Source organism: Eriocheir sinensis, chromosome 62 (genome assembly GCF_024679095.1).
Source record: "Eriocheir sinensis breed Jianghai 21 chromosome 62, ASM2467909v1, whole genome shotgun sequence".
Classification (NCBI taxonomy): domain Eukaryota; kingdom Metazoa; phylum Arthropoda; class Malacostraca; order Decapoda; family Varunidae; genus Eriocheir; species Eriocheir sinensis.
The window spans coordinates 7,594,527-7,606,633 of record NC_066570.1 but is presented as its reverse complement, the minus strand read 5'-3'; the positions used below and the strand labels follow the sequence as shown (position 1 = coordinate 7,606,633).

Below are 12,107 nucleotides of genomic sequence, written 5' to 3'. Positions count from 1 at the left end.
CTACAACATGTGTACAGAAGTATGAAAGGCTACTCTAGTGAGTACTGTTGTAATTGTGAAAATTTTACCATACGCCTCATTGATAGGCCACATACATTTATTAGGGAGAGAGTGATATGTGGTCTTCCACTTAGGGACTGCCAAGTTCAAGTAGGCAACAGTGTCTGAAAATTTGTCTCATTGCAGTGGCATGCTTGCACCATGGTACACCATCCATTTTCGTTCACTAAGTGGTGTTAATTATGAAAATTACAGCGTCAACAATGATTCACCATTCTGTGTTGTAAAAGGAGCACACAAGTGTCTTAGCTTTGATGAACATACTTTAACAAAATGCTAATATACTCTCTACACCAGAAACTTTGTGCATAAAATACCAGGGTGCACCACTAGATTGCAGATTGCTGCCAACAACAACAAATTGCTTACATACGGTATGTGAAAGGGGCTGTTCAACTAAGAAATGGGTTCCTTGAACTTTTATCACATACTGCTTCCCTCATTTGCTTTGCATATCCTCATTGTGAATCTACTTAGGTGACTGGTTTATTACAATAGTAGCCAAGTGACATATACTGAGAATAATAGGTATTCAACCCAGAAGACAATTCTGAATAATTTCGTGCTTAAAGGCAACACATGCAGTCTTAGTATTAAGTTGATGGCCAGACATGTGACAGTGTAATATGTTGCAGTTGTCATTCATCCAAGAGAGTGAGGCTGAGCCAGGGGAACTACTGGATGAGAAGGCTGGTGAGTGGGACATGGATGTGGCCACCCAGCTGTTTGCTCTGGCTGACCAGTGCACGGAGGCCAAGAAGAAGCGACCGACGATGGTCGAAACCCTCCGTAACTACTTAAAAATAGTAAACCCATGATGCTTGGATTCACTTGGAATTTGAATGTGCTTACACTTGTTTCAATCAGTAATACATTACTGAAGTAATGTAATTACTGCTTGAGTTTTTATATGTTGTGCCTTGATAGGTCTCCTCCAGGTCATTAATTTTTCCTTGATAATTATGAATCCTGCTCTCATAAGAAGGGTGGGCACAGACAGTAACTTAGATAAGTCAGGATAGAAAATGTGTCCAATGCAGTACCTCATGGTAAGAAGATTTGAATCTTCCATGCCTGACTTGTCACTCCCTGACATGCTTGTTCCATTCATTTAAGCCATCCAAACACACTTTTGCCAGAAAGTAAAGTCAAAATCTGATGATTCATACTCGTGAGCCATCAGTTTGATCAATCTGTGTGATATCATCAATGTAATTATAAAAAGAATACTTTAAAAGACTGGCTCTAGTTTATTGAACCTTTGGTATTTAAGCAATGTCATGACAGAATTAAAGTTCTTCATCAAACTGTCAATGGAGATTTCACATTTAGGGATCTTTCAGTTAAATATGCGTTTTTAGATTTTGCAGGTTCTCTAGTCTACCAAACTGTGGCAATTAGTACTCATGGTACTTATGGTAGAGGAAGTTTGGTACTTTTTTGAAGTATGGGTCTAATGGTTTACTCAATGAACCAATGTATTTGACTCATCATATCATTTCAAAGTTATCAGTTGCAATTGTACGTCAGACTGTTCAACTGTTTGTGTGGTAATCTTTATGACAGTGAGTTTTCATGATAGTCAAATTCTTGGATTTATGTCCCTGCCCTCCCCTACTTAAGAAGAGTGTATCAAGACATCCGAAATTGACCTCTCCTTTGGCCACTCTATACTTTTCACTATGTGGGAGCAACTGTAAGTGGGTTTTTTTTTTTTTTTTTTTTCTCTACATCTTTTTGTTGCCCTTGAGTTGCTTCTGGGCTGTAAAAAAAAAATCATTTTAATAAGGAGGAAAGTTGCTATTTTTAAAACCTAATTGTAATTCAGTCCTGATGTAAAGTCACTGATATATATATATATATATATATATATATATATATATATATATATATATATATATATATATATATATATATATATATATATATATTTTTTTTTTTTTTTTTTAAAACAAAGGAGACAGCTCAAGGGCAACAAAGTGTGGAAAAAAGCCCACAACAGAGAGCATGGTGGTTTGAGTTTTTAGACCACATAAGTAATATTCCTCTGACCAAAAATATATATTTTGATAATTCCATGATAATAATCTGTGATTCCCACTGTCTTAGAAATGCATTGTTATTGTTCAATACTTTTAAGTGTACAGTCCATATTTCTCACCAGTCTTAAGAAAATTGTATAGTTTTATAGAACATTTCACCTATCAGAAAACTTTATATACATATTTGAAAATGAAATAAATTATAAGAATTAAATGAGGACTATGATATTTCTTGGGAGAGAAAGTGAGCAGGCAAAGCCCACTTGCCTACAAGTCTTTGGTGGTGTGCAGGACAATAAAACAAGGCTATATTTGTACATGTAATATTCTATATGTTCACGAATGTTATCACTCTATAATCCACATGAATATAGATTTGACTTTTATTGCAGGTTAAACTGAATAAATACTGACATGTGTGGGCGTGTTCTGGGCGGCGGGCGGCGCGGGCGGGACAGCAGGTCGGTGCCGGGTGGCCCGGGCGGTCCACCTGGCCGCGGGTCTCCCGGCAGCGACGGCTGGGTGAGCCGCGCGCGCCGCCTGCTGCACCACAAGCCACAGCGACACAACAACACGCGATTGTCGACGGCCCCGCGCGCCACCCAATTGTTCGATGAACAACTGAGCCCCGGGTGGCGCGTGGGGTGGCCCGGCCCGCACCCCCGCCGGCGCTGTACTGCTGGAGCGGGCGGCGCGGGCCCAGGGCCAGGGGGGCCACCACGAGTGCGGCCCGGGCCAGGAGGCGCGGCCCGCAGATGCGTGTGGGCGGGACGGCCGCCTGGCGGATATGCGGTGGACCCTGGCTGGATATGACGACTCTCGGCAGTGCCAGCGACAGTGGCGGCAGGAACAGCAGTCCGGACCCCGCAGCGCGGAGGCTGGCCAGCTGGCTGGCCGACTGAGTGGCAGCTGCCACCTTCACAACACACACTCACACGACACTCGCCCGGGGTGAGGGAGGCAGGAACTAGCCGCCACGCTGGCCAGTCCTTTGTGGTGGTGGCGGAGTGTTCATGCCGAGGGAGCCTGCCCAGGCCACCACCACCATCATGCCTCTCACTCACTCATCACTCACACTCCCCAACCACCTGACCGTCTGTTTGTCTGTCTGTGTGTCTCACAGCACACACACCACAAACTATACGAGACGACACACAACGTGGAAGAACTACAGCAACACCGCGCCCATACACGGCCAAGCGCGGAGGTGGTAACACTGTAGAGGGACCACTGGGGAGAAGGTGGCAACACTGTAGAGGGACCACTGGTCAAGTGGTTACATTGTATGAGGAGTACTGGATATGGGGACATGTAGAGGGAGCACTGGGAAAGTGGCACCACAGTAGGTGAACCACGAGGAAAATACGGCAACACTGGTAGGGTTACTTTGGGAAGGGGAATTGAAAATGCTGTACTGGTTCACTGCTGAAGATCTGGTAACACTGTAGAGGGAGCACTGGAGTGGTAACAATTTACAAGGACCATGGAAGAAGTGTCTGAACACTGTAGGGAACCACAAGGGATGGGGGTGCTATAGGGACCACTGAGGGAGTGGCACACTATAGGTGACCACTGGTACCACCGTAACAGGACCAGCAATGCATGGCATGCTAGGGAAGCCACGGAGGCGTGGTAGCACTGTAAAGGGTCCACTAAGGAAGTAATATAATATGGCAGAGGCCGTGTGGGTGACACTCTGGAGGACATGACTGAAGTGGCTCTACTGTGGAGGAGCCATCGAGGTGTGGCGCCAGTGTGCAGGGACCACTGGGGAGGTGGCATAGCCGCTTATAGGGACCACTAAGGTGTGGCAACACTGTAGAAGGGACCACTAAGATGATGGCAACACTAGAAACCACTCAGAAAAAAATATATGGCAACACCATCAAGGTGCCAAAGAGCACAGTGATCACTTATGGAAGAAAAAAGAAACACATCGACTGTGTCTACGTCACAGGGGGTCAGCGGGGGCAACACCTAAGGAGGGGGAGGCACAAGGGTTGCAACACCTAATAACAGCCACTGGAGTTGCCCATGTATAATATTGGGCCTTAAAGGGTGGGGACAAGGGAGGGAACATACATCAGATACCACTGAAAAAGGAATCATGGGCAGGGAGGGGCAAGGGTTTACACGAAATGAGCGAGTAGGTTATCCTTCAAGGGGATGCGCTGAGGGAGGGAAGAATACACAATACACCAACGCTTCCACCTAGAGGGGAAGCTTGTTGTGTCAAGATCCATTTACTAGGGTGACACATGATGGCTTTGTTGAAGTCTCTGGGTTCTTCAGTAAGATTTCATGCACAGGAGAGTAGAGATCCATAAAAAGCCAGCCCAGAAGTCCCAGGTGATACAGTTCCTTGGGATATAAAGACAAGCTTCCCAGCCATCATGGGGTTTCGGTTCAGTTTCCATGGCCATCGGAGAGTCACCTAAACTGTTAAGAGTGTGACAATGGATGGGGAAAACTGTTGTGAAGACCCCACTGGGTAAGTTTCTGGGCTGAAGAAGAACCATGTTTGCTTCAAAGCTCATAAGAGATTGTTAAGATTATGGGAAGTAGTTACTATTTTCTGAATATGGTCACTGGTGTTTACAATCTATTGTAGTATCGTTAATCTGCGTGTGTTCATTGATTGACAATATACTTGTGGCATCCAACAAGTCACTGCAAGTGCATCAGGTGGTGGCGTGGCTTGCAGCGACCTGGCAGGATGCACATCACTAGTTTTCCATAGAAGTGACCTGTCTCAAGAACCACCATACTTTGTGCAAACCACAGGTGAGGCAAAGCAAGGAAAAAAAATAAGCAGGGGTCATTCTTAAAAATAAGACTGCACATGGCAGACACAGTACGGTACTAGCAATGGAGGATCTCAAGAACATAATGCATTGGGGACAGCCCCAGCATGCCTGAGTGTGAACTTAGAGACACAGTGGTAAAGTTTCATGAGCCACACATCAAACATACTAAGGTATAAAATGATTGTAACTGATGCATTCAGTGAACAAACTAATTAAACAAAATGCAGCCGACTTTGATGGTAACCCCAGATTATCTAACACAAACTCAATGAAATAAGGTAGTTTTTCAATATCACTTATGTGCAAGTCTTATGACTATGGAAGAAAAATCAAGAGACAAATAATAATTTTCTGATGCTTGCTTCGTTGTAGTTCTTGTGCCACTCACTCGGTTCTCATGTCGCCTGCGTGCTGCTGTGGTGGGCGCTGCAGGCCGGCAACACAACTGGCGGGGTGCTGCTGGGACATGGCACACGCAAACTCAAGACACTACTAAAACAAGCGTGTCCTAAGATGTGTCAACCTCACGGTCACAACCTTTACAACCCTCTAGGGATGTCTGCACACACAACTCATCAGTCCTGAGGCGTTAGTCACAACTCAATATACCTTAACAGACCTCGTGATTTCCATGTGATATATATACCCAGATAAAAATGGCGGCAATTATTTCCACCAAGAGGTTGAATCGCTGTTGGAGTTGGACCTCTTCTCTTTATGGCAATGCTACAACTTGGGCTTAGTAGCTACACACCTTGCAGTCATCAGAAACCAAACGTGTTCCAGGTAACAAAGGGAAATTCAGTGTTTCGTCGAGGCAACTCACGTACCTTCCTGACATCAAAGTGAACGATGGCTCTGAGATCTCTTTGGTTCTTATGGTCACCGGTAGTTCTTTGGGGTGTCCAGAGCTCGAGTTGGTCAGTGGAGCGAGGCGAGGCCATGCTACGGCACCCTTGTGAGTAAACAATGGTGGCCGCGGGGCTAAAAGGACTGCCTCTAGCCATTACAATCCTCTCAGGACACGGGGCTAAAAGGACTGCCTCTAGCCATTACAATCCTCTCAGGACACGGGGCTAAAAGGACTGCCTCTAGCCATTACAATCCTCTCAGGACACGACATACAGTGAACAAAATAAATACTGTGGAGGTACCGTTTTAACATACATTGCTGGTGAAACACTTACTATATAAACAAACAAATGAAAGAACTTGGCCAAAAAAATTATACATAAAATCCTACATATACGAAACCGTAGAAAGTAAACTCTAGCTAAGTGTGTACAACCTTTACGTATCAGACTATCAGGTAACGAAACATTGCATGGTGCTGGTTATCCTGACGCTGCTTAAGTTGATCCATGAGAAAAAAAGAAATGATAACTACACCTTTGTAAATGAGTCAACAAAACTCGTCAGTAAACCTTTGGAACGACACTTGAGGTATTGAAATCTTTGTCATAATATCCCTAGAGATAATAAATGAAGAACATGTACATCCTCTATATACAAAATGCAACTGAACGAAGCGAGTGATCAACTGGGATGCCGAGAGGGGCGGGAGGGGGCGAGCAAGCGAGAGGACCTTAATTGGAGCCGTTCAAAAGACAGATTGATTGGTGATGACGATGACCACCACCAACATTGCTCACATTGCTTTGGCACTTGGAAAACACTTTATCGAGGGGAGGGGGCGTGGCAACTTCATGGGGAGTAAATTTGTTTCAGACGCATAACCGTCGTCTGGGGCAGCGCAGCGGGCAGCCCTCTCTTTGCTTGCTTCGCCCTGTCTCGAGATCGCAAACCACTCACGGCTCACTCACGGCAGCTCCACCTCCACCGCGCCTGCCGTCCCTCGCCTTCATCGTGCACTGAAAGCCGCTGAATACAGTCTGTTTGGTGCTCCGTGGCGGGACCTCAAGATCATATAAGCTTTTGGCCACTCTTTTAGAACAGCTCAGAACGCTTTTCAAGGCAGGGGTGGAAGGGAGGGAGGGAGGGACACGAAGAGAAAACGAGCAAATACTAATATAATGGGCGACGAACCTAACATAATAATAATAATAATAATAATAATAATAATAATAATAATAATAATAATAATAATGGGCCACTAAAAGACGTGCTTGCTCTTCATAATATACAGACAACGACGCACGTGGCCAAACTCTTGTGGTCCGTTCGGTTGGTTCCATCGTGGCAACTCTTGAGTCAGTCACCCGGTGGGGGAAGGGAAGGGTGAGGGGAAAGGGAAGGGTGACAACTCCCACAAGCTCGTGAGTCAGCCTGATCGAGCGTCGGGTGATGGGAAGGGGCGGAGGGAGGGGAGAGGAGATGGGAGTGAAGGGGGGAGGAGGGGAACTGCTAGATAATAGAAATGACAATAAGAATCACGTCAGCCCTCCTGCACCTCCACTCGCTTGGAATGTCTTGACTGGGTGACTGACTGACTGACTGGCGGACTAGTCATGTGTTTTCCAGTCACGACGGGCCGCCAGTTTTCATTTTTTCTTCATTTTTCTCCGCATCCGGTTTTTTTTTTTTCAGTCTTGTAAGAAACTGGTCTTGAGGACAGGTGTTAGTTGTTGTTGTTGTTGTTGTTCTTGATGTTGTTGGATGGCGACTGTTTCTGCTGCTTGGGGAGAGACAATGGGGGGGGGAGGGGAGGAGAGGGGGAGGAGGAGGAATGGAGTGGGGGAGGGAAGGTGGAAGGAGGGAGGGAGGGATGGAGGACGTGGAGGAAATAACCAGGAAAGTAGAGGGAGGAGGAGAATTAGGAGAAGGAGGATAAAATAGGGTGGAGGAACGCAGGTGGATAGATGAATGGAGTTAATGTGGAGGAAGGTGAGGGGTGGAGATGAGGGAGTGGAGATGAGGGTGTGGGGTGATGCTAACAGGTGGGAGGGGGAGGAGAAAGGAGATCAAGGTATTGGGATGGGGTGACTAGGATGAGTGTATGGGGTGTAGGGGATGATAAGAGGCAATGTGAGGAGGAGGAGGAGGAGGAGGAGGAGGAGGAAGATGAGGAAGGCGTGTAATAGGTATAGGACGATGGATGGGTGTAGAGGAAGAGGAAAAAAGAAGGGTGTGTAGCGGGGTAAGAGGGAAGAGGAGGAGGCAGTGTATTGGGTGTAGGTGTGGGTGGAGAGGGGGCATTCTGGAGGCGTCAAGGGGGTGGTGGGTGTTCACAGAGGGGTTGGAGGTGGGATGTGACGCACTAGAGAGGGTGTGAGGAAGCGGGATCTGGGCGTACCTCTAGGCGGGGCACCTCACCCCCCGCCATCGAAGGCTCGGTGTTGCGTCGCTTCAGCTTGGATTTGGAAGTCTTCTTCAGCATGGTAGCCTGTGAGGAGCGGCAGGCGAGAGGAAGGTGAATGAGACAGTGAGTGAGGGAAAGGGTGCACGCGACGACAGGCAGAGTGAGTGACAGGGAGAGAGGGAGAGTAAAAAGACTTGTAAGAAGGCTACGGGAGTGTGAGTGGGGGGAAGTGAGAAAGGGTGCGAGGAAGGACAGACGAAGACCAGGAGGAGAAAAGGTGTGAAGGATATGGTGTTCCTGTGTGAGTCGGGGGAAGGAGGAGAGAATGGCGCAGCAACGGAGACAGGGAAGGAAGAGGAGGAGGAGGAGGGGAAGGCAGATGAAGTAGAGGAGGAGGAGGAGGAGGAGGAGGAGGTGCAGCGAGAGGTAAGGATGCACGAATGTAAAAACAAACTAGAGGGATATAAAGAAAGATGTCGGAGTGGTAGGCAGTGACAAGGAGGAGGAGGCGGAGGAGGAGGAATACATAGGAATACATAGGAGGTGCAGCATGAAGTAGAGACGCACGGATATAAACACTAGACTTGACGAATGTCCAGAAAGGTGCGAGAGTGAAGGGCAATGGCAAGCAGCAGCAGAAGGAGGAGGAGGAGGAGGAGATGGACGAGTAGGAAGCTGTGGTGGTGGTGGTGGTGGAGGCAAGCACTTCTACGTGTACTCGGCAGAAGGAAAAGCAGAACGACAAAGAAATGGAGCAAAAACTAATGATGTGAAGGATGAGGGATGATAATAGTAGTAGTAGTAGTAGTAGTAGTAGTAGTAGACGGAGGACAGGAGGAATGGAAGAAGGGTTGGAGGCATATTCTTTCACTCCGGAAACGAAGAGACAGTCCAAGTACACACACACACACACACACACACACTGAATCTCCCGAACAGAAAACGGAAGACTTACTAATAGATTCATTCACACACACACACACACACACACACACACATGAAGGAACAAACAGCAATAATAATAATAATAATAATAATAATAATAATAATAATAATAATAATAATAATAATAATAGCACTCGAGACAGAGCGAGACGAAAGGTCGGACGGGCGCGGTTGTCAACTCATCCTTGCCCGGGAACAAAAACTGACGACAGATGAAAGTGGGAAGACGGGTGAAAAAGAGACCAGAGAGAGAGAGAGAGAGAGAGAGAGAGAGAGAGAGAGAGAGAGAGAGAGAGAGAGAGAGAGAGAGAGAGAGAGAGAGGTTGTTAATATTACTACACTGAGGGGATCAAGAAGCAAGGCTGGTGAGGGCTGCTGCTGTGGACACATGGACAGGGTAAGGTTGCGTAGGGCAGTCGGGGCAAGCTTTAACCAGGGGTGAGGCAGCTAGCTAGGGATGCATTTACGGGCGCTGGGGGGCGGAGGGGGGCATGAAGGGTGAGTGTCCGGTGGTTAGGGGTGAAAGGGTGTGTGATGGGAGGGGGGAGGGGTCAGGAGGGTGTTTAAAAAGAGGGATGATCGCCAGGTCTCGGGGTTTGAAGGCAAGACATCCGGTATATAAAGGGACAGGCAAAATGTGCAGCGGGTTAAGGGTGAAGGCTTGTGTGGTGGGGGGTGAGGGAATTGTAAGGGAGAAGGGGGGCGTGGACCATTAGTTTGGGGGTTTGAAGGGCATATCAAGGGGCAGGCAAAATGTGTAGAAGGTTAATTAATGATGGGGGAAGAGCGATGTGTAAGGGGGAGAGTGGACCATTAGTTTTAACGCGGTAGCTGCGGGGATCATGTTTCTTAAAGGCCCCTCTGAGCGAATTAATGAGAAAAAATCATCACTCACACAAACCATTTCATAATATATACCGACGCATTTGTGATCAGTTTATGCATTATCTATTTTGGGGGGTTTATATCATAGCAAAAATTTGCCCCGTCGCTGCTACCGGGTTAAGGATCGAAGGGGTGAGGTTGGAGGGTTATGTCCAGGGTATATCTAGGGACGCAAAATATATACTACACAGGATTTAAGGTACAGGTGGATGTGATGGGGAATGAGGGAAGGGTAAGGAAGGGCAAGTGGACCAGGAGGTTAAACAGGAACGAAGGGAAGGGAAGAAATGAAGGGGTTGCGTGCAGGGCTGGGCAAGGGGCGACAGGCTGGGTGTGGGTCAGGGAACATCTTTTGGTAATGATCCACAATATTTATAGGATACATATAGAATGTTTTTTTTAGAGGTGATGTGGGGTGCTTAGGGAGAGGACGGAGAAAGGGGTGGAGGGACAGGTCTAGTCAGGCTGTCTAGGGAATAAGAGTTGAGATTATGTATTACGGACAATAGCAACACCCGCTAGACACTGCTCCGAACAAAGGTATAAAGAACGGGAGGCCAAGAGTGCACGTCGCTGTGGTGAGTCTTCAGTGTATGTTAGGAAAAAAAAAATCTAAAGACAGAGAAAGTTTTTTTAGGGATAAAGTTTCAATGGCTATTTTGGGGGGAAAGGGCACTAGACTGGATTAAGACAAAAGAAAACAACAAAATAAGATAGAAATTTAGAAAGCTGACACAGGGTTTAATTAAGGGGCAGGGGGGGGAGGGGGGAGGCAGCATTAAAAGGTGAAAACATCCAGGACATGAACTAGTAACATGAGTGTGAAAAGCAGACATATACAGGGAATAAAGTTATTACGCTCAGGGACTGGATGTTAGGGATTCCGGGACTGTATATATTAGTGATGCTAGGGCCTGGATGTTAGGAATTCAGGGACTTGATGTTGGGGATTTCAGAGACATGATTTCACGAGGGTCCAGTGGTTAGGGATGAAGGAGTATGTGATGGGAGGGGGGGCGGGGGTCAGGAGGAGATTTAAAAAGAGGGATGATTGCCAGGTTTCGGGGTTTCAAGGCAGGACATTAGAAGGGATGTGTTCACGGTATATCAAGGGAAAGCTTTAGGATCAGGAATCAATGGGCAGGGAATCTAATAGCATAAGCAAATTGGAGACTGGATATAATATGAAAAGCAGATTTGGGATGGAATGGGTTATGAAAAAAAAGCTGATGAGACAAGGGGTAAAAAGTACATGGGTTTTAGATGAAGGGTCATTAAAGAAACCGTATTTTGTTGATGTGGGTATATGAGTAATGATAGTTAATGGGGCGTGGGTTGATGATGGGGGAGGGAGGAGTTTAAGGACAGATTTATGAGATATGGGAGTTAGTGGGACATGGATTAATGGGTAGGTAAGTTTTGGGATATGGGTAAATGGGGCATGAAAGTTAAAAATGGGACACAGGTTTAGGGAATGGGAAGAGCTTTGAGACAGGTTTATAAGGCATGGGCGAGGGGAAGGAAGGTTTAATGGCAAGGAGTTTCGAGACAGACGAGGTGTATGAAAAAAGGGTATGAAAAAGGGTATGGAAAAAGGGTAAAGAGAAGAACAGACTCACAGGATGGTGGGAAGGGCGTCGGAGGGTATAGGCCTAAGTGAGGTTAATGGAAATGGGTTTACAGGGAATGGGGTTTAAAGGAAAATGGGTTTATGGGGGATGATTTTAAGGGGGAGGGGATCATAGGGTCAGAGGGATTTGATAGTGAGGTTTATGAGGGGGTTGGAGTAGGTTCAGGTCGGTTTAAGGGGCAAGGGTTTATGGGGGTTGAAGTGGGTTCAGTTGGGTTTATGGGAATGGGTTTAAGGAGCAAGGGTTTATTGGGGGTTGGTGTGGATTCGGTTGGGTTAATGGGAATGGTTTAAGGAGCAAGGGTTTATTGGGGTTGGTGTAGGTTCGGTTGGGTTTAAGGGACAAGGGTTTATGGGGGGGGAGGTCGGGTTTTTTGAGGGAAGGTCTAGGGCTCGGCGGGGTCCCTGTCGCCATTGGGTCCCTGAAGAGAAGGCTCGGTGTAGCGCTGTTTGATCTTACTCTTCTTGAGCATTGTGGC

The 12,107-nt window shown here is 46.8% G+C and overlaps 2 protein-coding genes across 10 annotated transcripts in view; one reads left to right on the top strand and one right to left on the bottom strand.

Moving 5' to 3' along the window:
• LOC126986718 (interleukin-1 receptor-associated kinase 4-like) overlaps positions 1 to 9,091 on the top strand; it is a 26,013-nt gene extending 16,922 nt beyond the window's left edge. For all 3 annotated transcript variants that reach the window (XM_050843087.1, XM_050843086.1, XM_050843088.1), the window contains exon 9: positions 696 to 9,091. In XM_050843087.1, coding sequence (XP_050699044.1) covers positions 696 to 878 — 183 coding nt within the window. In that variant the 3' untranslated portion in view covers positions 879 to 9,091. The remainder of the gene's footprint in view (positions 1 to 695) is intronic.
• The window catches only part of LOC126986716 (diacylglycerol kinase theta-like), a 130,266-nt gene continuing 120,568 nt past the window's right edge, over positions 2,410 to 12,107 (bottom strand). For 6 of the 7 annotated variants that reach the window (XM_050843077.1, XM_050843078.1, XM_050843079.1 and 3 more), the window contains one exon: positions 2,410 to 8,252. In XM_050843077.1, the coding sequence (XP_050699034.1) occupies positions 8,127 to 8,252 (126 nt within the window). In that variant the 3' untranslated portion in view covers positions 2,410 to 8,126. The other variant, XM_050843080.1, reaches the window with a different exon arrangement.